Source organism: Poecilia reticulata, chromosome 2, assembly GCF_904066995.2.
Source record: "Poecilia reticulata chromosome 2, P_reticulata-male-v2, whole genome shotgun sequence".
Classification (NCBI taxonomy): domain Eukaryota; kingdom Metazoa; phylum Chordata; class Actinopteri; order Cyprinodontiformes; family Poeciliidae; genus Poecilia; species Poecilia reticulata.
Genome location: NC_088831.1, coordinates 26,023,593 through 26,048,947, shown reverse-complemented (window position 1 = coordinate 26,048,947; position 25,355 = coordinate 26,023,593). Strand labels below are relative to the sequence as shown.

Below are 25,355 nucleotides of genomic sequence, written 5' to 3'. Positions count from 1 at the left end.
CTATCCAAAAGGCTGCAACATGTATGGAAATAATGCAATGGCGATGCGACTGCATCAATATTTAGTGTTCTCCTTTAACATGTCTCATCAGACCTCTGAGACTACATGCAAAAGGTAAAATGTGAAGATATTATTGGCATGCAAAAATATACATTTTTGACAAATAGAGTAGAATATCCAACAAACATTGCATTCCAAACAGTGCATCTACTTTGTGCACACCAACATTGCAGTGTGGAATACGTAATAAATTGGGAAACCCTAATTGAATGCAAGAAAAATGTATCAAGAAGTCCTCATGTTGTGACCTTTTTATAGTCCTATCTTGGTACTGTTTCCTAGAAAGTTGAACAAAACTCAAGTGCCAAGCACGTGGACGTCTTAGGCACTAAATGCACCTGCCAGCTACAGGTGCTACAAGTCAGGGGGGGCTTAAGTTTGTCAGCTGTGGCAGGAGCGGAGCCGCGGGAAGCCGCTGCAACAGGCGGAAAGCGTCCTGCGGGACTCATTAACAAAGCAGACCCTTCTCGATCGCGGTCTCTGCTCCCATGTTTGCACAACAAGCATGCAAAGATTTAGTCTGAGAATAAATTAATCTTTGAGGTACTCAATACGAGTAGTAAATTAAACAGTGGGGGAAAGGCTCGGCCTCATCACACAACCGTGAACCTGCGTTTAATTAGGAATCCTTTATTTAACCCAGTCGTGTGTTTGTTGCTGTAGAACGTGTGTGTGTGTGTGTGTGTGTGTGTGTGTGTGTGTGTGCGTGTGTGTGTGTGTGTGTGTGTGTGTGTGTGTGTGTGTGTGTGTGTGTGTGTGTGTGTGTGTGTGTGTGTGTGTGTGCGTGCGTGCGTGTGTGTGTATTTCTCCACCTTGATGCTGTAAGAACTACGTGCCTTAAATCTGCGCAGGTCCACATATATGTGTGGACTAAATTGGATGCTTTGCACCTCACGGTTTGAAGCAATATTAATGATTCCATCATATTGTTGAAAACAGTGAAGGTCTTGTGTGTGTATATATATATATTTATATATAAAAACGTTGCCTCCACAAGTCGATACACGCACCCCCCCCACACTCTTTTTTGCATCCTTTTCTGCTTCGGTTTCAGTAATGGGAGTCAGTATCCAGGAGGAGGTGAAGGGGGTGGAGGTGGGTGGGTGGGGGGAGTGTGGGGCTCCACGCCAAGTCCTCGCCCCTCCTCCCCGGAATGCGCCACAGCTGCCTTTCAGAACCCCGCCGCTCCAGCCCATTCATACTAGAACCCCCCCCCACCCCACTCCCCTCTACCCCATCAAGAAAAAAAGTGGCTATTTATTAGAATACTTGTTTTGTATTGTTCTGCGCGCACAAAAGACGTTCATTATGTTAGAAGCAAGCCCCGTTTGCAGAGAGAAACAATAACTTGGAATTGTCTGTTTTTTTCCCCTTTTTTTCTCTTTTTTTAACGGAGTATAATAAATGTCATTTCTTCTTGTGTCGGCCCCTCAGTGTGTGTTGAGTAGTGGGTTTGGGCACCGGGCATGGATGGCCTTGGCACTCAAACGACCGGGACTGTGGTGGGGAGTGTAGCGGTCTTTGCACGGAGCTTTGGATTGTAGGGTTTAGGAGTGTGGATGGGATAAATCATGCATACTCTGTCTGGAGCAGAAGCGACGAGGGGAAACATGCGTAAGTTTGCACACAACAGTTACACAGGCGAGGGAGACGATTTTCAGTTTAACTTGTTTATTTTTTGCCTGTGCGTGTGTGTGCGTGTGTGTGTGTGGCTAAAATCTGTTTGTCATGAACGCAACTGTTGATAATTTCTTTTATTTCGGCGCGTCTGTTTTCTTGTGCGTGTGCGCTCAGTGCAGATATCCTGTCTGTTGCACCTGCAGGCTGCGGTTTTATTTTAGTGCCAGCGAGCCCCTCTAGGGTGGGGGGGGGGGTTGGCTGCATGAGAGCGAACAGGTCTGCGCTTTCTACGGGTTGCGCTTTAATCGAGAAAAGGGGGAAAAAAAGACGTGTAGCAGACTTTAGTTAGTTTTAATGTATTAACTAAACGTGATTATTTTTCCTCGTCGGTTGGTGACTCTTGAACTGACGTGTTGCACGTAGGTTGAGTAGGGGGAGGTTCTGATCAAAACATCTTTAGATTTAAATTTACGCGCAAAAGGACGCTCCTTTGTTTCTCTAGTTCGGTTAGGTGATCACCAGATGATCCGCTGCCTTTTTTTTTTCTTACCCTCCTCATCCAATTCCACTCGATTCGCCTTGCGCACAATCAAAACCCACTCCGTGGTCAACGTGACTGGGGGAAAAAAAATCCTTGCACAGGTGAACTTCTTTAAAAAAAAAAAAGAAAAAGATTAAAAGAGTCGACGAGGGTTAAACTGTGGGAGAAGGCATCAATCACGCGGTGGCCGCTACGCTCCTATAAGCGCAAAGACGCATGAGGGTTTTATGCATTCACTCACTAAGCATTCTCTTATATTTGCCGATGTGTGTGTGTGTGTGTGTGTGTGTGTGTGTGTGTGTGTGTGTGTGTGTGTGTGTGTGTGTGTGTGTGTGTGTGTGTGTGTTTGGTGGGGGTCGGGGGTGGAGGGGTCGTGTGTTGGATAACCGCTTTGACCCCCTGGCCCCAGTCGTGCACAGTCATGACGGCGCTCACACATTCTCTTCCAGAAGCAGGGGCCACAAAGGAGCGTGGAGGTTTGAAAAGGAGATTTGTTAAAGGAACTGAAGAAGAAGAGGGGGGGGGGGGGGATGTGGCAGAGAAAGTAAACATGGGGCCACCGGGGTCCTAGTGTCGGTGTAAAAGGCTAATCCTCCATGTACAACTCCCAAATCCTCTCTCAACATGGAGAATAAAGAGCAGTATTAATCATTACATTCATGTGACTTCATGATTGCACCCAAGAGATTAAAAGAATATTTTTATAATTGATTTTTTTTCTTCTTCACCATTTTACTTTAAAGCATGTTGCGAAAGTATAGCCTTTGTTTAAATTGATTCAACCCATTAAAAACTTGATATAGGAAAAAGTAATGCACTTTAAATTCAAAATGAAAACGTAGATCTATTCCATATTGTTAAAGCACCAACGAAATAGTTTTCAAAAATCACCTAATGATTATTTAAAATAATAATAAAAAAACATATTCGAACAGTTTTAAACGCCACAACACCAAACGTTTTCTTGCTGTTTATTTCATATTAATAACGCAAATAATAATAATAAAATAAAATAAAAATAAAAATAATCTTTCCCCTCCATTGCTTCACTCTCACTGCGTGTTTTCTGTGAGCTGTTCTGTCTCTCACCTCATTGTTACATTATCAGCTTCGTCAGGCCTGAAGCCACAGGCGCTGGAAGCGCTGTGACATCCCCGTTAACCCCATTACCAGAAGACCCGCGGATCGGTCTGCGTGATCCCGCTCCCTCCGGACCCTCAACAGAGAGCAACATCAAGCTAAACTCTAATTATTAGTATTAGTTTTTTTATTTTATTTTTATTTTTTTTTTTTAAAGAGAGAGTTGAGGGGGGGATAAACACAGCGAATGAAGATAGAAATGATTAAATCGTTAGTCTCGCCACGGGAAGTGGTATTTCGTTTTCCCTTTCAATTAGAGGCTGATTGGGCTTTTCAGAGGAGGTCAGCTGTGAAATCTGGATTATGTACGCGCCGCACTCCAAGACGCGTAAGCCGCTCCTCTCTGCTGCATGGTCTGCCATCGGGCTGTATACTTCAAGGGAATCCTAAGTGAGAGCCATTATACGTTTTGCGCAAAAAAAAAAAAAAAAAAAAAAGAAAGTAGGCTGTAACTGTTAAATGTTTGCAGAAACGCCATCGCCAGCAGACGGCGATACCTGCGCTTTGCCCCTTCCCCCGAAGCCTCACCTCATTAAACGGCTTTCCCTCTTTATGAACCTCTCCTCTTGGAACATTTACTTTGCTTTCTTTACAAAATCGCTTTCATATCATTTCCTGCTCCGAGTGCGTGCATTTTCCCTCCCTGACACATGTTATTACTACATACCTTAATTACATACCTGGAAGGACAGGAGAGAGAGAGAGAGAGAGAGAGAGAGAGAGAGAGAGAGAGAGAGAGAGAGAGAGAGAGAGAGAGAGAGAGAGAGAGAGAGAGAGAGAGAGAGAGAGAGAGAGAGAGAGAGAGAGAGAGAGAGAGAGAGAGAGAGAGAGAGAGAGAGAGAGAGAGAGAGAGAGAGACTGTAAATTGGTTTTGGAGCGCTGGTTCATATGAGATCGGATGAAGGAGGGTGTTATTCCACTGGATGTGTGCGTACAGAAGAAGCAGTTTAGATGCGCATTGATTGGCAGGCCCTACTTTTATGCAACATATGGAGAAAAATATGACCTTAAAAGAAGTAATTCACAGTTGCGTGCTTTAAACGTTTTAAGTTGAAACAAGTGTGGCTTTCTTTCACTATTTGTTTGTTTGATATGCTTTTAGTTTTTGTCCTTAAGGGTCCAACAGCCTGTCAGTCATTGTTGGACCCGGCCTCAAATGATACCAGGTATACCAGTATTTTTAAAATCATGGACAACACACAGAAAAAAGTGCATTCCAGTATGTCAAAACAGCTGATGTGTTGTATATAAGTGTTTAGGGTGAAAAAAGTGACATCATTAAATTGTTTATAAAAGTTCTAAATGTAACCCTTCTCTAGTCTTTTGGATGGTTCCCCTAAAATGTTCTTAAGACTTTGAGTTTTATTTGTGAGCCCCCTCAGCCCTCACTTCCAATAAACCCACCAACATGAACTTTTTGGAGCGCTCCCTGGCCTGGAAGACCTGCAGACGGTCTTAATTGTGTAATAGTTTTTATGAATATCATTTTAGGCAATAAGGAACACTCAAGAAGTTCTACCTATTTATTTATTTAGGGTTTTTTTCTGCACTTGATTTAGATTAATATACTACCCAGGGGCGTCCCAAGAAAGATTTGGGGCCAAGGGACAGAGCGGTGGTGGCCCCGGTTTGGTGCTCTGAAAAACAATAGGCATGCACCTTTCAAAACAGAAATTTCTGGAGTTTTATGATGTTAGGAAATATGCATTGAAGGACATACAGAAAAATTCTTAAATGAATAAACAACTAAATAAATAACTGAAACAGGCAATTTCTTACTTCAACGTCTGTTTATTTTTGCAATGAGCTGTAAAGGAAATATAAACAAATCCAATAATAAAAGAAATACACTTGTCAAGTAATTGATGCATGTACTCTTCTATCTGGAATTGAGGTGGTCAGCAAATATTTGAAAGCAGTAGTGCCCCTGCGGGTGACGCCATTGGTGGCACCCAAACATCCACTCCTTTAAGAAACTTTGCTGAGGCTTATGATTTCTGCTAAGATGTCAGAAATCATAAATCTTCCTTAAACACGATAGAGATATCTGACTCACTGCTATCACTGACAGAACCCACCAACACTGCAAACTAATCTCAGTTATTTTTGTTGCTGAAGTCTCTGAGAGTCTGTTTGAAAATGTTCAAATGCCTCGTGCTATTTGCGGGATTGATCCTCCTCCTCCTCCTTCTCCTCCTCTTCCTCCATGCTCCTCTATAGTCACCTGACCAAACGCCATGCAAATCACTCTGTTGCTGCAGCCCCATTGGCCGCTTGTGGCTCATTTAACCGCTGTCAGTGCGCATCACATGGCCGCCGCTTTAACCAACTTCTCCAACTCCAACAGGGAAAGTGGCTCGAACGCGCATTCTGTCACATTTGGATGAGAAGCGACCCCAAGACCGAAGGCTGAGTGAAATACTGCGTGGAGAATAATTTTTTTATAAACATATTTATGCCTTCTCGGATTAATTTTCATCTCCAGTTTGTTTCATTAAGGGGTGAGAATAATCATTTTCTGACTCGGTCATCTTCGGCGCACCCCGTATCAACTTGTGCGCGCCTGACCTGATCTTCAAACAGACTTTTGTTTGTTTGTTGTTGTTGTTTTTTTTCTCTGTTGGTGGTGAAGTTTAAAACCAGGGTGAATGTATAGCATGATGATGGAGACTGACCTTCATTCCCCCGGCCCCCAAACGAACACGAGTACGGGGCCAACGGGGCCGAACGGCGGCTCCAAAGCGAGCCAGGAGCGCGTGAAGAGACCCATGAACGCGTTCATGGTGTGGTCCCGGGGCCAGCGGAGGAAGATGGCACAGGAGAACCCCAAGATGCACAATTCGGAGATCAGCAAGCGCCTGGGCGCCGAGTGGAAGGTGATGTCCGAGGCGGAGAAGCGTCCCTTCATTGACGAGGCGAAGCGGCTGCGAGCCATGCACATGAAGGAGCATCCGGATTACAAGTACCGGCCGCGGCGAAAGACGAAGACGCTGCTGAAGAAGGACAAATACTCACTGGCCGGCGGGCTGCTTTCCGGGCCCAGCGGCGGCGGTGGGGTCGGTTTAAGCGTCGGCATGAGCTCATCCGGGGTCGGACAGAGGTTAGAGAGTCCCGGGGGTCACGGAGGCTCCGCCGGCTCCGGCTACGCGCACATGAACGGCTGGGCGAACGGCGCGTACTCGGGGCAGGTGGCCGCAGCCGCCGCGGCCGCTGCGATGATGCAGGAGGCGCAGCTCGCCTACAGCCAGCACCCCGGCAGCGGGGCGCACCACCACCACCACTCGCACCACCACCACTCCCACAACCCGCAGCCCATGCACCGCTACGACATGACGGCCCTGCAGTACAGCCCCATCTCGAACTCTCAGAGCTACATGAACGCCTCTCCGTCCAGCTACGGCGGGATCACCTACACGCAGCACCAGGGCTCCGGCGTCTCCTCCTCGGCTGCCATGGGAACGCTGGGGTCGCTGGTGAAGTCGGAACCGAGCGTGAGTCCACCCGTCAGCGGCACGCACTCTCGGGGTCCCTGCCCTGGAGACTTGAGGGAGATGATAAGCATGTATTTACCGACCGGGGAGCCGGGGGACCCGTCCATGCAGAGCAGACTGCACGCCTTGCCGCAGCATTACCAGAGCGCCGCGGCTGGAGTGAACGGGACGGTCCCTCTGACGCACATTTAGAACTGACAGAAAATACCTGCAAACTGCGACTGAACACATAACCAAATATTTACCTCTTTTCTAAAAATAACCCCGCTCCCCAGAGCTCCATGCATTTTGTACAGAATGTTTATGATATTGTAAATGAATGGGTAAATAATATTTCATCTCGGCTGTTCTCCCAAGCGGAAATATATAACGAATAAGACGCTGAGAAATTAGTTATTGTGCTACCATCTGTTTGCTCATCACTTCACACTTTTATTTAAAGGGGGTAATGGAGGTGGGGGGGCGGGGGGGGGACGCCAGGTTCACGTGCATGGGGGAGTAAAAGGGGGGATTCTTTATTTGCTTCAGCGCTCACGTTATTTTATTTATTTTATTTTTTTTCAATTAAGTCATTGTAAGTTATTTAAAAGTGAGAAAACATGTCAAAGTCATGAGAAAGTGCTTTAAAAGATATGGAGAAGAACTCACATTCCTTAAATATTTGTGTTAATTTGCAGAAGCCTGTGTCTTAATTCCTTGGAGGTCATCTCTTTTTATTGTAACATTCTAATTAATGTAAATTGTGAATAATTTTAATAATTCCACAGAAAGACGGGCGACCCGCTGTTGTAATTTAAGCGCTTTTCTGCAGGTGAAAAGCCCCTGATATTGCAATGAAGAAGAATTGAATAAATTTCACAAGATGTTGCTTTGATTCCTAAAAGGGCGGTCTTAGATTGATTATTTTTCCACGTTTTCTGACAAAAATAACATGTTCTAGTTGAGTAAAGAAAAAAAAATCTCTTTTCACGTTGCTTCCCCCACATTGAGACCATTTATTTCTGCGAGTTATTCTTTAAACGAGAAGGTTTTTTGGGGGGTGGGGTGGGGGGAAATCGATGCATTTTATGACTTTGGGATTCACTTTAATCAAAAAAGTTTTATATATAAAAAAGGAGACATTCTCATTCTATTTCACAAAAATTCCAGGTATGTGTAGTTTATAATCTATTATATTTTAATAGATTAAAATATATATTTTACCTTAAACTGAGACTAATACTATTGTTCTTTTGAAATTGTGCATGCTGATTTGTGAAATAATTTCACACGGAGTGCAAGAAGGCCTTTGAAAACCACCTGTTAATTTTCCTAACATTTCACGTTGGGGGGGTTATTATTGTATTTTTGAATTACTAACTTGTACTTTGATTACTTTTCGTTGCCCCTCACTTAAGCCAAACAATTTGAGTCTTTTATTCCAGTTTAATTATCATAAATTCTCCTTTAATTCAAGAGGATTTTTTTTTCCTCATGAACATTTTTTTCTTCCAGCCTTCCTTCCTTTCTTTTTATTTTGTCAATGCCGGTTTTTAAACGTGCTCTTCAAAATATTTAAAAGCATGTCGAAAATGTGCTGCATTTTTAACATTATTAGCTTTTTGGGAAACTATTCGGGTCATTCGTTTGGAAATCAGACAGGCAGAAAATCTGACATTCCCGGTGAAATTGATGCCTTGAGTTGCATTCCCTCCCCCCTCCCGACAATGTTTTGAATTTAAATTCAGTTTTAGGAGGTATTTTTTTCTAGTCATTTAATTTTTTTAAGCCACATTGCAATTTACTGCCACAAATATTTTTTGTTGATTTGCACTTTTTATAAGTCATAATTTTCTGTAAACAAGGCCGATGCGTAATTTCTATACACTGATTGCTTACAAGCAGCAACAAAGTCCACCGTAGAGGAACATCTTCAAATAGTTGAAAAACTGATATTTTTATTATCATTATTACATAAAAATACACAATTCCTTTCATCTTTATTGCATCCTGTGATTTTCAGATGTTGTAATCCGTTTAGAGAGTTTTCTCTGTGTTTTCCCTCTTGACACTTGATAGCCTTAAGTCGGTAAAGTAGAGGAAAGTAAAGTGCTTAAGGCGCAGCAATCATGTAACCACAACAAGAAAAGTGGGAGTCAATGGAAATAACACTCCGATGCACATGTTCCAGATTTTTAAAACTTGATGTCGCAAAAACACCAACTAATCACAAAGGTGCGCGTCGTTGCGCATCGTGAAGGACAACGGCAGATCTTGTTGAATCAACCATATATATATATATATATATATATATATATATATATCTCAGAAGAGTGATTCTTTTTAGAATTTTCGCAGAAATTATCCAACGTGTTTGTGTAAAGTGGAAAATGTCATTTTGAAGTTTCAATCCTCTTAAAAGTAATTGAAGAATGACAATTAGAGATGACTTCATTTTTAGCTGGGGTTTTGATTGCCATAGGCCTCGTTTTATGATAGCGACTAATATCCATGCACATGCAAATAAGAAGGGGGGCGGGGGGGTTATGCCTACTTATGAATTTTAAAAATCAATTCTCAAATACATAGTTAAAGGGCCTATTTCACACTGATGAAGACTCGCGTGGTGCGTCGATTAAACCTGTTAGGCCTCACAGTAAAGCGTGTTAAACGTTTGGATGCGCGTTAATCTGCTGGAGTAAATCTAAGAGGAACAATAGAGACTTTAAATTCCAAAGCGCAACAAATAAAATAAAAAAGTGCATCTATGGATGGATCTCTGCGCACCGCGGGGCGAAGGAGGGCCTTTCGCCTCTGTTTCCTCTCTTATCTGCTGATGTGAGGAGATGCGGATTAGACCCTGAAAGCTCCGGGAGGCGGAGCCCGTCACGGCGCATCGCCAGGTTAAAAGAGGCGCGTTCTGGCAAATTTAACCCGCATAAATTACACCTTGAGGTGCAAAGAGGGCTGAGTGCAGGGCGCAACGTATATACAGGGGGATTCAGTTGGTGGCAGAACCGGTTTCCTGCTTGCGCGCACGAGTTCGTGCATGTGCACGTCCGTGCGCGTGCTTTCAGCTGGCCGGCCAATAAATCTCTCCTCCGCGCGTTGCTCTTATCTTGTAGCCACCGATATATTCCGCGCTATGAGGCCATCAGCAGCGGCGCACAATCGGTTGTTCGCAAAGCCCCGATCCCTTGCACTCCCTGTCCTAAATGGGGATAATTAGCGTCACTTTATCACGCCTCTGCATATTTTCTCCGCGTCTCCCCCCTCTCTTTTCCAAAAAAAAAAAAAAAAAAAAAAAAATTACCAGGCAGCCTGCTCTCTGTCACAGAAGATTATGGAGACAGATTGCACAGAGCGAATGTGCCGGGCGAGATTAGCGCGGAATAGAGAAAGCAGCTGGGCCAATGGATTCCTCGGAAGGGCCTTATCGTGCTATTACACGTTGACATGTTTAACAATCTTGCTGCCTCTTAATCCTGTAGTGCTTGCTCTATCTACCCACAGCTACCGCGCTGCACGCCGGCGCGCAGACCTAATGCACCGAGACGCAACACAAATACGGTGAAAGTTAAGGAAAAATTGCCTTATTTTCCAACTTTGCCCGACTGCATACACTGAGTGCTGTTTTATTCTCCTTTTTTTCAGTTTTATGATTTCTCCGGTGTTGCAATTGAGTCTTTGCATAAGTTAGAAAAGTGAGGTGAGACTTTCATGTTTTATGAGTTATCCTAAATCACTGTTTGTTAATAACACCAAATTTAACTAAGCAAGTTGTGAATGCGCAATTTTGGGGGTTAAAACAAGTGTCAAGAACTAGCTGTCTCTCTTGGAGGTTTATTGAGTTCTTTATTTTTACCGATAAAACAAGCTGTGTAATCCAAATATTTTATGTGAGTAAATTTTAGTCCATCAATTGGACTAGAAATTAGCTAAATTCAAACATATCTTTAATATGTACTCAACAAAATTTGTTAAATTCTGTCTCATCAATAGGATATTTTTTACTGGGAGTTTGTCATCTCCCAGTAAAAAGCATAAAAAAATAAAAATGTGTTTGACAAACTTTTTAAATCCACAATGGTTGCATGTAAACCTTTGTGCCCGCAAAACTTCAGTGTCAAAAAGTTCAAAAGCAAGCAAAAATATCCACATTTCAGGATGATTTATTGGCTTCAGTAAAAATTTATAACATATTCCAACAAGGCTGCCGAAGCATTTTCTTTTAGCCTAGCTTTTTCTTTCCCCATCCAACTCTGACAGAGGAGACATTCGGTCTGTAAGCAGTTTGGTCTCTTATGTTTGAGCCAAAAGATGAATTTGAATATCTGTGAGGTGTGATGAATGCTAACGAAAGGACCTAAATGTTTGTCTTTCAACTGATGGCCACACATCTTCATCTCTCACAAACACAAAGTTTGGCAACTGCTCAAATGCCAGCACAGTTGTTGCTAAGATCCTCAGTTATATGCATTAAACTCTAAAGTGCATCAATAGTTTAGTTGCCCCCAATATTTCTCACTTGTGCAGAACTAATGGAGTGCTCACTACCCTGCACTTGCTCCCTGTGTTGAGATTAAACCCTGGATCATCATCCACATGCAGTCGTGTTGCGGTTAACCGGATCCATCGGCAGTCTGTCTCCTTGGTGATCATTATTGGTAGCTGTGGAGGATGATCTGGTTGTTTTGCACATCCTTGGTCGGATTGTATAGTTGAGACTTGAAAATAAAATCTTTCCGTCTGCCATGGTCCTCTTCATAAACTGCAGTGTTTTTTTCTGTCACTGAATTACCTGGAGACCCAGTAGTGGTTCTATTTTTTTTCTTCCACAGAATACAGAGTAAACTCCTTCAAGAAGAAATATGAAATAAAAATGCAGGATAGACTCAAATATTGGACCTTTGAGCACATTAGCCATGCATAACTGTACACAGCTATATGGGAGAAAGCCCACTCTGATGTCTCAAAGTCTGTGCATTGCATTGCATTGCAGAACTCATTTTGTTGTAACAAAAGTAGCTAAATAAACTTAAAATGACATTTTGCATTATAGAGGGTGAACTATGTGTTAGGTGGCTCTGACTGATTTCCATGCTTGTTTGTTCAAAGTCTTTTAGCACAAAAACTTTCTGAAGCTGTGATCTTAAGGCAGTCCTCCACTTGTTCTAAGCAGATAGTTATGAATTAATAAAACAACCCATATCATCCTCTCATGCTTTCTGTTCTCTGTTGGACTACAAACGTCCAGTAGCTAATGTTGCATTTAAAACTTGAACTCTAAGTTATAATTCTAATAATTGCAATGGCTAATATGAAACGCCCTCCAAAATCCCTTTTAAGAGCGTGCACACATTCATGACAGTCACATCCCGGGCGCACCGTGCCTCCCTCCCTGTCCCGTCCCCTCCTGCCAGGCGGTGCACCGGAGCTCTGTGTGGGAGTGATTGCGGAGCACCACTGTTGGAATTTGGCAGCGTCCGTGGGTTGGAGAGTCGCCCCACGCTGAGTCCCATTCAGCGACCATGCAGCGCACTGTGAGGTTGGGAAGTTTCAGTCAGCCGTGTACGACTCAATGGTCCCCACAAAGGCGATTACAAGCCCCAGCGCATTCCTGTAGAGATGTGGGAGCGGCGCAGGTGCGAGGAGGGGTGGAGAATGGGGTCTGGTATAAGGGGGTGAGGGGGGGGGTTAACCCGTCAGAGCCGTGATGAAAACGGGACAGTGTTGTGACCACACAAAACCAGCCGCTTCTTGGGAACCGGGGTTGAGAAAGCAGATAATAAGTGTGTACAAGTTGTGAATTTAGGGGGATGGGGTGTGTAGCATATTGAAGGGCCTCGCTGTCCATTGGTGAAAGAAAGAGTGCCCGAAGTTCCAATCAGAGGACATAATTGGGTCATGAGTCCAAAACCTCCAGGCTCATACCCATCTCGAACTTTTGCAAATGCTTTGAAGCTTTTTCATCCTGCCAAAACTTTGACATGTTGCTGTAAACCTACGCTATTCAACTTCAGTTTTAAGAGGCCCAAATAAAAACAAAAAACAAATGTTTTCTTTTGTTTGAGGGCTGTGGGGAATGATTTATGAAATCAAGAAGGGAAAAAAATGCAGTTTACAAAAATTTCTTTACAAAAATTAAAGTAAAAATCACATATTTCAGAAACATCAAATATAATAAAAGAAAATTTTGCTCCAATACTTCCTCTAACAATGGCTGAACCTTGAAGTGATACTCAGCTGAGGCAAATATTCATGAGGAGGTTTAATCAAGACCACATATCCAGATGGAACATGAACACAGTACATCACACATTGTCACATTTACATTTAATAATCTGTTAATGTCTAAAAACAACTAAAGCAAATCTCACACAAAGGGCTTTATCTCATAATTGTACATGTTAAAGACACAAAACTGTCAACAAGGCTGTGTAAGTAATAGTGTAGAATAAGTAACATAACTTTTATAAGGTGTAATCTTTGATATGCATGTCGTACATTTTCGAATTTCAAATACACAACCTTGATTTAGCTATTTCAGCATAATTAGGATCATAAATAATACAAGCAATCTTGAGACATTCATGCCACTTCTCATTGGTCGCTTTGATATAGAAATCCGTTTTCAGTTCAATAGAAAATGGGTCATGAACAAACTGCAGCACCTGCAGGAATGTTAAAGATCATATTTCAACGATGAACCAGTAATAATTTATTATTAAAATGGAGATGGGATACCCATAGACCTCCCCAACGTATGCATACAAAATGTATAAAATTTTCCCTTTGATGATCATCCAAAGAGACTTTTTGCTTTTGACCGACTCCACAACAGCATTTCAAACTCGGGTCAAGTTTGTGAAGAAAGTTTCATGCAATAGCAGTTCTGTCATTGTGTTGAAGTTACAAAACGGAGATTAGAATAAAAATCTGCTCGTGTCTCAGGGAATACGCTCCTAATTATTCCTAATCAATCAAATCATTTGCAATCAGTCTAAATTTCCATAAACAGATCCTTAATTTAACAAATAAGGCACCAACTTTTTTTTAGCTTTACTATAAACATTTTATAATTACACCAAACTCTGCTAAAACGTTCAGAAACACCATGATAAAATATATAAATGGTTTATTTAAGTTATTAAGACATGTTATGACATGTTTATGAACATCAAATATTTTCATAATTAATGAAAAAATATTTCTTTAACCTTAAGCAACTATACTTATATGTGACATTAGTAATACTGTGAAATCATTGAAATGTGTTAAACATTCTTTCCCAGCAACAATCCTAAAACAGTCGCAAAGTTCTCTGATACTTTAAGTTAACAGAAAGGGAAAAATCTATAATATTAGGGGTTTTTTTTATCTCCTTTTGCTATTTTTGTTCATAAAGTTTCTCAGATAGATCACATTTTCAGAGGTGCTTTCACTTTTCAATAACTATAAATTTATCTATAAAACAGAAATAGCAGTAAAAGAAAAATGTTATTTCCAATGAAGAATTTCAAAAAATGTGAATGCTTTTTAAAAAATATATAAAATAGTTCAACACAAAGATATAAGTTTCAAGGTCCTTCTTGAAACTTAAATGATTTGGATTGTGGTCCAAATTTCACAACCTCAGTAAACCTGAATCACAGCTTGCATTTTTAATATTTTCTTGGGGGCTCATGCCACCCCAATGAGATTCCACCCTGGGTATTTGCCCATATCAGAAACCTCTACTGCCAAACATTTATGCTTCATTCCCTTCTGAATTAATCTTCAATTAGTAGCTGGTTTGTTTTATTTCTTTGTTTTTTTATTGGTTCATCTCCAAACACTACTATATTGTGAAAAAGTTCAGCATATTTTGTCACAAAGCCCTCTTTTCAGATGAAAATAAAGTTTTGCAAATCAAAGTGTCGGAGTCTGGAGGAAGAGTGAGGAAACACAGAATCCATGTTGCTAGAAGTACAGTGTGACGTTTCCACAGTCTGACATAGTTTGGGTGCAATCTCATCTGTTGGACTGCCAGTCCACAAGCAGAACATATTCAACCACTTGATGTTTCCTCCGGCTGATAAGTTTTATGGAGATGCTGATTTCAGTTTCCAGCAGGACTTTTCACTTGGAAACTGGTTCATCTACGTTTGCTATCAACATGTAACAATACTGCTGCAGAGCCTCTACACCATGACATAATGATGCAGTAAATCATGCAATAGGAGCCCCAACCAAGTCTGGACAGCATAGAAATAAACAAGCTTTTCAGAAGCCTGGCATATTTTTTTTAAATATCTTTCTTTGTTGTTCTTATGTAATTTTCACGTTTTCTGAGATGGTGAATTTTGGGGGTTTCATTCTCTGTAAACCACAACAATAAAAGTGACCAGAAATAAAAGCTTAGACTAATTCACTTTATGTGAAATTAATCTACAGGTCCTTCTCAAAAAATTTGCGTATCGTGATAAAGTTCATTATTTTCCATAATGTAATGATAAAAATTAAACTGTCATATATTTTAGATTCATTGCACACCAACTGAAATATTTCAGGTCTTTTATTGTTTTAATACTGATGGTTTTGGCATACAGCTCATGAAAACCCAAAATCCCTGTCTCAAAAAATTTGCATATTTCATCCGACCAATAAAAGAAATGTGTTTTAATACCAAAAAAGTCAACCTTCAAATAATTATGTTCAGTTATGCACTCAATACTTGGTCAGGAATTCTTTTGCAGCCTTCAATGTGGCATGGAGGCAATCAGCCTGTGGCACTGCTGAGGTGTTATGGAGGCCATGATGCTGGCGGCCTTAACCCTCCTGTTGTCCTCATTTTCTGTGTATAGGGAAAACACATACAAATCTTGGTCATTTTGACCATAGGACAACAGGAGGGTCCAGTTGACACTGGACTTCTGGCCTTTTGGCATTTCCTTCTTCCCAGTCTTCCTCCAGACTCTGGCACCTTGATTTCCGAATGACATGCAAAATTTGCTTTCATCTGAAAAAAGTACTTTGGACCACTGAGCAACAGTCCAGTGCTGCTTCTCTGTAGCCCAGGTCAGGCGCTTCTGCTGCTGTTTCTGGTTCAACAGTGGCTTGACCTGGGGAATGCAGCACCTGTAGCCCATTTCCTGCACACGCCTGTGCACGGTGGCTCTGGATGTTTCTACTCCACACTCAGTCCACTGCTTACCCCAAGGCCTGGAATCGGCCCTTCTCCACAATTTTCCTCAGGGTCCGGTCACCTCTTCTCGTTGTGCAGCGTTCTCTGCCACACTTTTTCCTTCCCACAGAGGTGCCTTGATACAGCACTCTGGAAACAGCCTATTCGTTCAGAAAAATTTTTCTGTGTCTTACCCTCTTGCTTGAGGGCGTCAATGATGACCTTCTGGACAGCAGTCAGGTCAGCAGTCTTACCCATGATTGCGGTTTTGAGTAATGAACCAGGCTGGGAGTTTTTAAAAGCCTCAGGAATCTTTTGCAGGTGTTTAGAGTTACTTTGTTGATTCAGATGATTAGGTTAGTTGCTCGTTCAGAGAACCTTTTATTGATATGCTAATTTTTGAGATAGGAATTTTGGGTTTTCATGAGCTGTATGCCAAAATCATCAGTATTAAAACAATAAAAGACCTGAAATATTTCAGTTGGTGTGCAATGAATCTAATATATGACAGTTTAATTTTTATCATTACATTATGGAAAATAATGAACTTTATTACAATATGCTAATTTTTTGAGAAGGACCTGTATATAGTACAGGTTTCACTTTCTAAAAATTATGCAGAGATATATTTTACGTTTTCACGGTATTCTAACTTTTTTAAATGATCTTGTACAAATGAAACAACTATTGACTATTTTAGTGACTAGATGTAGTGTGATCATTCAGTTTTTAAATTATGTTTCTTTAACATGCTAATGGTTCACTGTTCTGAGGTGTTTTTCCTTTCTCTGTAGAGAGAACCATATGTACCATTAGTTCGAGTTTAAGGTCTGGTCAACAAGTTTCAGAGCAATGGATTCTGCAGAGAAATAAAACAGCTTAAATAAACCAAAAAAAAAAAACGTGAAAAAGGCAATGAATCATGAAAACTTTCTGTACGTCGTGTGTCTGTCCCGCTCTCTTTCTCTTATGGTAGAAGGGTTTTATCATAAGGGAAGTGCAATAAGTCAAAATGTTCTGCTGTGTACACCAAGCTGCGCCTCTTCGCACCGTCTCACAGTCGGGCTGAACCTTAGTGTTCTGCCGGTTCCAGCAGCAGATGTGGATCCCATTAATCCTGCACATCTTGGCCTCCTTACCAACCTTTCATGCTTTCTTCTAAATATTCAACTTTGATAAAGACATGAGGTACGACCAAACTGGTGTGGGATATGCAGCTTAGGAACACCTCTGGTGTGTTTCCACTAATTTGAATGACACCCACAACGGAGCCAAAGTCTGGGTGAATGATTTATTTATTTTAGATCAAAGTGCTTTAATAAAAAAGGCAATAAAGCAGGGCATGATTAAACATCAGCCTTCTCCACCGCAAACTTCACATTTGGCTGCAGAGTGTCAGTTCCATGTTCTTAAGTCTTGTGGCTTTACAAAATACCAACAGGGATGCAATCTCAACAGAAAGTGTCTTTGTTGCCATGCAGGACATTTCTGATTTTCTCCCTGACCTTGACTATGTTTAATTGAAATCTCCTGTGTCGTTGTTTTGCATTTGGATTGTGATTTCACGTATTTCATACGTTACCAGAAGTCACTCTGTGTTTGTTCGTAATGTTGCCACCCTGGAATAGAACAAAAACTTTAATGTTGCTATATTCAGTTGCATCTTACTTTTGGTTAGAGTTAACTTACAGTTTCAAATCTTTTTCAATGTCGTCATCCATGCCTCTTGAGCCTTTACATATGTGATGATGCTACAACCACAAACATCTGTATATTTTGACACGAGTGTTGCAAATGTTCTTGCTGACGTAATTTAATCTGAATTTTAAAAAAAAAAAAACAACAAAAAAACATCCAGGTTTAAAATGATGCATGACCTGTCATATTTTAGTGAAATAATATAAATGTAACAAACTGTACAGGAACAGAAGGGGTTTCATTATTAAGGAGCAGCTGTGGGTGGGAGAGCATCACTTCAAAATGAGAAAACATTAAAGATAAACTTAGCGATAAAAGCACTGAGTTAAAGTTTTTCCAACTTCTTTTGCTAGAAAAATCTGTTCTTTTTTACAAGTCACCAAAGACCCAGTTTTGCACAAAATAAAAAATACATAGAAATACATCTTTACTTGTAAAAAAAAATAGATTATAACAATCTAGTTGCTAAAAAGGTTCTGTTATCTTTCAAACTTTTGGGACTTAAATGTGAATTTTTCTCAATTGGCTCTACACTCAAGCTCAACACATGGCAAGGGGTTAAGAATTTCTCTGAAATTTGTGTTGTTTTTATTCATCTTTTGGCATCACATGCCTTGTCATCTCTAATTAGGAGCTTGGCTCTGCCAAAAATGCTGCGATGAGCTTTGCAATTTGCCCACTTCTTATAGGCACACCTTCGTAATGACGCATCATAGAAAACCATTTATAGGCCGAGTTTTCAAGCTTAAAATAACATGAGTGACACATTTACAACTCCTTGACATATTTTATTAGGCGCAGTGTAAAGTGTCAGGCTAACTGAACAGTTTTATAATTGATGTAGCAAAACGCTGTACTTTAATCCCAACCACAGTGTCCTGTAAAATAATCCAGCTGCTCTAGCGTTTTTAACATTTTGTCTCAGAAGAACCACAAACTATGATAGACCAACATAAAGTAGAAGGAATGTAAGTGACAGGAGCTCCACAGGGTAATGTAAAGATCTTTGCATTTCCTGTTGCTTCCACTTTATCATTTTTGTTTACAAACACGTTCAGGTCTTTTACATGAAACATCAACAAAATATCTTAAAATTGTGGTTGTAATGTGTCAAAGTGCAATAAAAGCTTAAGAGGCCTGAATATGAATGCCGTTGCCAGGCACAATAGAGTAAACGTTATGCATCCAGGCATATTAATACAGATAAGCCCCTCTTCATGCAATACTGCACTTCTGTGCACAGAATAATAGCAGCTCTAGTTTGTCATTTGCAGGAGATTTCTGTTCTCTGTAAATTAAGTTTTCAGGTCAATTTTTTACTTTGTCAATTTAACTAAAATTTGAGCAAAGCTAGACAATGAGTCACATTTTTTTTTCTTTATACATCACTCAGGTTTTGTGCTTTGGAATGAGTAAACAAAATGTTGGGAGGTGTGACTTTTCTTGAATTACCACATTTCCTCACTCACTGGTAGACTGACCCTGAAGTCAGTTTACCAGTAGTAAACTGGTAAACTGACTCACTCACTGGTAGACTGACCCTGAAGTCAGTTTACCAGCTTATTTTCTCCTCTCCAACTAGCAGAAAGAAAGGTGGTGGTGTTTGTTTGCTTGCTTGTTTGTTTGTTTGTTTGTTTTTTGTCCCTAACCCAAATGAAGGAACAAACTGCACCCCTGCTTTTGATCGTTTTAAATCTTGGTTTAAAATGTAGCTGTTTTCCGAGGCTTGTGCTGCATTTCATGGGATTTTTTGATGATTGCTTTTAATTTTAACTTTTATTAATTATATTTCTCGTACATTACCAAGCTTGTTTGCTAGTTCTTTGGTCGTATTAGGGCTTTGCTGATTGGTTGATGGATTGATCAGGTTGGTTGGCTGATTATCAATACATTCTCCAACATGAATGCAATATAACAGTTACTAATTTAGGATTTATGGACCATTTGTGGACAACAGATTTTCTTGCTTCTCATGTTGCATTCAGATTCTGTCCGTATTTCCTTTCAATTGGCAGAAAGAAAGGTGACTTAAGAACTTCAGATCTTTTTCTCTTTGAAAACTAATCCTATTAGAGAACATATTATCTCTTTAAAGATCCTATCTGAAAGTGAGTCGCATATAATAGACCGCAAGTAAACATTATGTCCTTGCAGAAAAAAACACCAGACAGAAAACTTTAATTGACTTGGAGGTGATGTCTGGATTGTAGACAACGAGTTTATTTCACCTTCACAACTCCAGCTCCTGTCCCTTTTCTTCAGTAGGTAAACCTAAAAAAAGTTATTTAATCAGGAGGCTGCAGGGTTGCAAATGGCCAAAATTCATTGACCTGAGCTGTTTAACCAAGTAAAAGAAATAAAAGAAACACTCAAAGTACTGAACATGTAAAGGCTCTATGTGTAAGAAAGGAGTCCGAATACAAATGCATAGGTAGGATTTTGTTTTGTATCCTGCTGCGAAACTACAGACATATTCATCAGTACTAGAAGAAAGTGCACCGGTTTGACGAATCTTATGCATAAAGACAAGTCTGATAGCTTCTCTTATCTGGGAAACACACAATTCACCACCCAGCAGGTGTGACGTTGTGGGAACCCTTGGGATTGTTTCCTGACACAAGTCATATTGTCCATTGTCAAACGAAACGAAATATCTCAGCAACATACTGCATCTTTTTCATTGGATTATTTTTTTAATTATAAAGGCTTTGTTTTTGACTCCTTTTAATGCAAATAAAGCCTTACTAAGTTAAGTTAACTGCAGACCAATCGTCAGTTATGTGCCTGAACTGTCACATAAAACACATTTCTGATATACTGCAGCACAGGACTCAAATAAATACTTAAATACCTGCATATGAGTTTAATTCACAATGCACATTTAAATATGTCACTACTAAATGATTTAAATGCCATCTCTCGCCAACTTGCTAAATCTCTGACTCGCGTACGGAGTCAGGTGAACACATGAGCCCATCAGATGCTGTGAAGGATTTCTTTTCCTCTGTGTCAGGTGATAATTCTCAAAGCAGTAGCGGGGGGGTTAATGAGGGGTCACAGAGTTCAGATAAGAAGCAGCCGTTCTGCGGCACCTTCTGCAACCTGCAGCCCGCTGATAGCTGCTTGAAGTAGCTGACCTCTGAACTCCGACGGGTCGAGTGATCAACAACCGGGGGTCATTTAGATAAGTCCGATAGAAACAAGTGAAGGATTTGTATGTCACCGCGAAATGTCGACGAGGCGTTGATAAATTGTTCTTAATGATCGCAGCCGTGTGCTATTAGTTTCCACGGTCGTTAATTTGACGCCAGATATCAAGCTGTTTTAAAATGGGATTAACTGGATTATTTCTGATTGAACAGATAAATTAATAAATCAGCTTAGAAACAACATCGTCAGAGAGCAAATGACTCTTGATGTGTGATTCTCATTGTCCTCCTTCCTCTTTCTGTGTTTGTCTCTTCCAGCAAAGTGACCGTCAGCAGTGGACGTGGATCACCCAGTGGAAACCGTAATTTACTGATAGCACCCTGTCTCCTCTCTCAGCTGGCAGGCCATCATTACATCAAGCACTGGAAGAAAGGTGCCGTGAGAAATGGAAAGAGGACCTTCAAGGAAATGTCAGAGACAATCAGATCCTTAAATTTACTCTTTACACTCTGATTGCCAACCTTATAAACTCTTGAATGACACAATGACATCCCCCAGCTGATTGCCCAATATTTTGTGTAAAAGTGATTTCAGCGCATCTGGACTACAACAACAAACAGTGCCTTGCAGAAGTATTCACACCGCCTGCATAGATATTGAGGTAGACGTTAAAGGATGCTCGGAAATTATGAAAAGTGTACAACGTGTTTGTGCATTTCTTCAATAAATCCAGCACAAAAAAATGTCTCCACAAGTCACCTAGTTAAGTAAATTATTTTACATCTATGTGTTGTAATCTTTGTTAAAAAAAGAAAAAACGCAGCTGATCTGTGAAAGTCTTGGGAGTTTGCCAGAGAACATTGTTAAAGAAAAAACATGACAACATATAAACTCACCAGCCGGGTCAGGAGTAAAGTTATGGGGAAGTTTAAAAAAACACTACAATGGCTGTGAACATCTTATGAAGTTCTTTTTAATCTGTCCAATCAGAAACGCACAGATCACGACACAGCTGGAGCTAAATACACTCAAATACTGGAAGAAACCCTGTTGGGTTACAACAACCATCCACCAGAGGCTTTATTGGGGCAGATTAGACCAAAGTACATTCATGTGCCTCGTTCAGGTGTCGTCAAAGCCCCACGCCTAAATCCAAATGAGAATCTGCGGCAAAATTGAAAGCTGGTGTTCAGAGACGCTTGATGTTGCACATTGGTAGAGACGTATCCCCAAAGGACTAGAAGCAATTACAGCAACAGGTGCTTCTGCAAAGTATTAACTCTGAATGTGTAGGTACACTGGGCTTTTCAGAGTTTGATTTGTTTGAAAAAACGAAAGGAAATGTGCTCATTTCCTTGCACTTGGCAATCATGTGCTAGCTTGTGTTGACCTATCAGATTAATCTGATTAAATGAATGGGAAATTTCTAGTTGTAATGCATCAATATATAAAGGAACTCACTGGGTGTGAATACTTTTGTGAGGCACTGTGCACACAAGAACTGGATTACGTGCTGAATCTCTCCTTTTTGTGTCCCATTTGCAGAAAACCTCGCCATCTTAATAATCTTAGCCCCCTTTGCTGGCATGTTTTCCAAGAATCCGCTGCGTTTTTCACATAGCAAAAACTGTCACAAACTTTTCACGACTGTACCTTTTTACCATGTAACCAGAGAACAGTCACCTTAAACAGAGTTAGTACCTGTTCAAGGAAATCAATCAAAACTCTGCGGTCTGTTTTCTGTTCAGCCATGGCCCTTAGTCACTGTGGTAAGTGGGAGCAATTTTAATTTGAAAACAAACCTCTGACAGGTTCTTTTTATGCAGACACAACAAAGGAAATAGTGCTTAGTTATGTTCTAATTAACATCTTTCTGGTGTGTGAGTGTGCATGTCATATGTTATTGTCTAGGTTCAGAGCCAATGGTTTGTTTTACAGCTGATGATGTGACTTTGGTTGGTTTTAGAGGTAAAAAAAAAAAAAGAAAAGAAAAAGAAGAAGAAGAGCAAATTAAATAAAGTGAAAATGTTCTTCCCTGTGTAAAGATAATAATGCATAAAAAAATGTATTTTCTAATTCAGAAGTAAATTAACTCCTCAAAGTAAAAGTTGCAGAAAAAGTTTCAGCATTTAAAATATGTATTAATTCCAAGGCCTAAATGTGCCCTCAATTATTTTACCATTGCCCCTTAAGTAATTGATTTTGGGCAGAGAAAAACAGGAGGTGGAGGGGTGATCCTTGTTGTTATGGGAAAAAAAACTACAAAACCAATAAATGGGAAAATAACTGACATCGTAATTCCTGGAGTGCTGTAACCTTGCTTTATTGATTTGCTTTTTTTTTTTTTTTCATAAAAGACATTTGAGTTACAGCCTCAAAGTTGCACCCATGATGGCATAAGTCACAATAATGTGTCTATGTTTGATTTTTTTTTTTTCTTCTTTTCCTTTCTCACTGACGCCACGGTAAGGCGAACAGTGAACGGACAACAACAAAAACATGCATAGAGACAAGATAATGAGCTTCTCAGGTGACTACATGCAGTGATTACCAGGTTTCTGGTGTTACCACAAAAACCTGCGCTCTGTCTTTGCACACACACACACACGCACACACGCATGCACACTCTTGAGAGATCCTTGGTTATCACACCCTTCCAGATTGTTACCAACTACTTATGGAAAACACACACACGCGCACACGTGCACACACGCATCTCAAGATGTGGCCACTCTTGCCAATATGAGCACAGTGTTAAGAACAGTTGTTGTTACGTGCGTGTGTGTGTGTGTGTGTGTGTGCGTGCGTGTGCGGGCGGGCGTGTGTGTGTGTGTGTGTGCGTGTGTGTTTGTGGGGTTTTTTTAGTATCTCTAAATTCCTAGCGTTGCTAAGGTGCTTTGGGAGGGGGATTAACAGACGCTGGCGCCGATGAGCAAGCCTCGCAGATTTCCAACCGGCAGGAAAAGAGACAAAGAAAGACGGAGGAAGAGCAGCAGCGGGTTAGACAACAGGGAGACGACAGTAACAGCTTGTGTAAACACGACGACTTAAGAGACGCAAAGAGGGGTAAGGCGACAGAACAGGTATACTAAACGGATGGTTTGAACTTTTAAGCAGACTTGTGGGAAACTGCTTCTTTTTTTATATTGTGTTCTCTCCATCTCCTCGCCCGTCTTCCTCTCTAATACTTCCCATCTCTTCATTCCCACCCCCAAGGGCAATGATTTCAGATCGAGACGCTTTTGTGTCGTTTTGGGGGTTTTTTTTTTTCATCTTCTTCTTCTTCAAACTTCAAACACTGTCAGCATTCAGGTCACGCTGCTGCGCCCCGAGCATCGGTGACTGCGCTGTCTCAGGTGAACATCTCTCCCAGCGCGTCCTTTATGACTCTCTCCCTCCCTTTCTACTGATATCAAAAGTCTGCACACCGCTGGTTTAAAAAAAAAGCCCAGTTTTTCTGCATTATTCCACTGGAAAACAAACAAATCTGTTGGAGGGAAAAATCCGCCATGATCTGGACGTATAAATGCACGCACAATATTGAATGAATAAATCATTACATTCCAACATTCTGTGTTTTTTTTTCTCTCTTATGGGGGGAGGTTCAGATCTTAATATCTGTTAAGGTTAATTTGATCAACTTTAAACAAAGTTCAGCTGGACTTGTAAAATTGCATCTTTCATTTCATCCTTCAGCTAAATCCATAGCTTGAGGAGAACCTATACACATTATGAAAATGATCCTGTTGTAGAGGTATCAATGAAAACTTCACAGCTTTACATACACACCAGTGCCAGAGTGAATCCAGTGACGTTACAAAAACCGGACTTTTCCTCCAAAATTTACTCTGACGAGATGAAAATTGGTAAGTGAGGCCGCCAAGAGCAGGACGGCAACGCTCAAGAAGCTTCAGGAGTTCGTGGTCAGTGCTGGTTGTGATCTATGTGCGACGGCAGTCTGCTGTTTTCTCCAGGTGTCTGGATTCACGATTAGGACAGAAAGAAAGAAGTAATTTCTTCCAAATAAAACATTAATGCCTGGCTAAAACCTCCCATGTGTCAGGATGGTTTCACCATGAAGTTTTAGAGTCCAGGACTAAATATTATAGATCTGTATGTATCCTGTAGGAGGCTATTGGACAAGCGATGGTGTCTCAGTCTGATAGATTTGGTGAACTTGGCGCATATCATCGTAGGAACCTGTCAGACTCCTATTAAAAATGCTGAAGGCTGAAAATGAATCAAAAAGTACTTTAAGAATATGTTGATTAAAGGGTTTGCAGTTATGAAAGCAGTTTGTTGGATCTTGCTCATTTTTTCAGATTTTTCCATCACAAATATATATTTGTTTTATGTAATTGTACTGAATGTATGTCACATTGTGGATGTAGATACTATTCAATGCGTTATTGAAAAGTCTATTTATTTTAGGAACTTTATCACTGAGTGAAATACGTTGCATAGGTGACTTGCAGATATTTGAAAGCCTTTTCTGTGTTCACTGTGATAA

At 40.7% G+C, this 25,355-nt stretch overlaps 2 protein-coding genes across 5 annotated transcripts in view; both read left to right on the top strand.

The window, feature by feature from the left end:
- The window catches only part of arhgef7a (Rho guanine nucleotide exchange factor (GEF) 7a), a 153,386-nt gene extending 130,243 nt beyond the window's left edge, over positions 1 to 23,143 (top strand). For all 4 annotated transcript variants that reach the window (XM_081601880.1, XM_081601886.1, XM_081601871.1 and 1 more), the window contains one exon: positions 21,163 to 23,143. The gene's annotated coding sequence lies outside the window, so the exon portion shown is untranslated. The remainder of the gene's footprint in view (positions 1 to 21,162) is intronic.
- sox1a (SRY-box transcription factor 1a) lies at positions 4,794 to 7,735 on the top strand. The gene has a single exon (XM_008434444.3). It carries the CDS (start codon positions 6,010 to 6,012, stop codon positions 7,042 to 7,044), a length of 1,035 nt encoding a protein of 344 aa, XP_008432666.1. The 5' UTR covers positions 4,794 to 6,009; the 3' UTR covers positions 7,045 to 7,735.
- Positions 23,144 to 25,355: the final 2,212 nt, after the last annotated feature.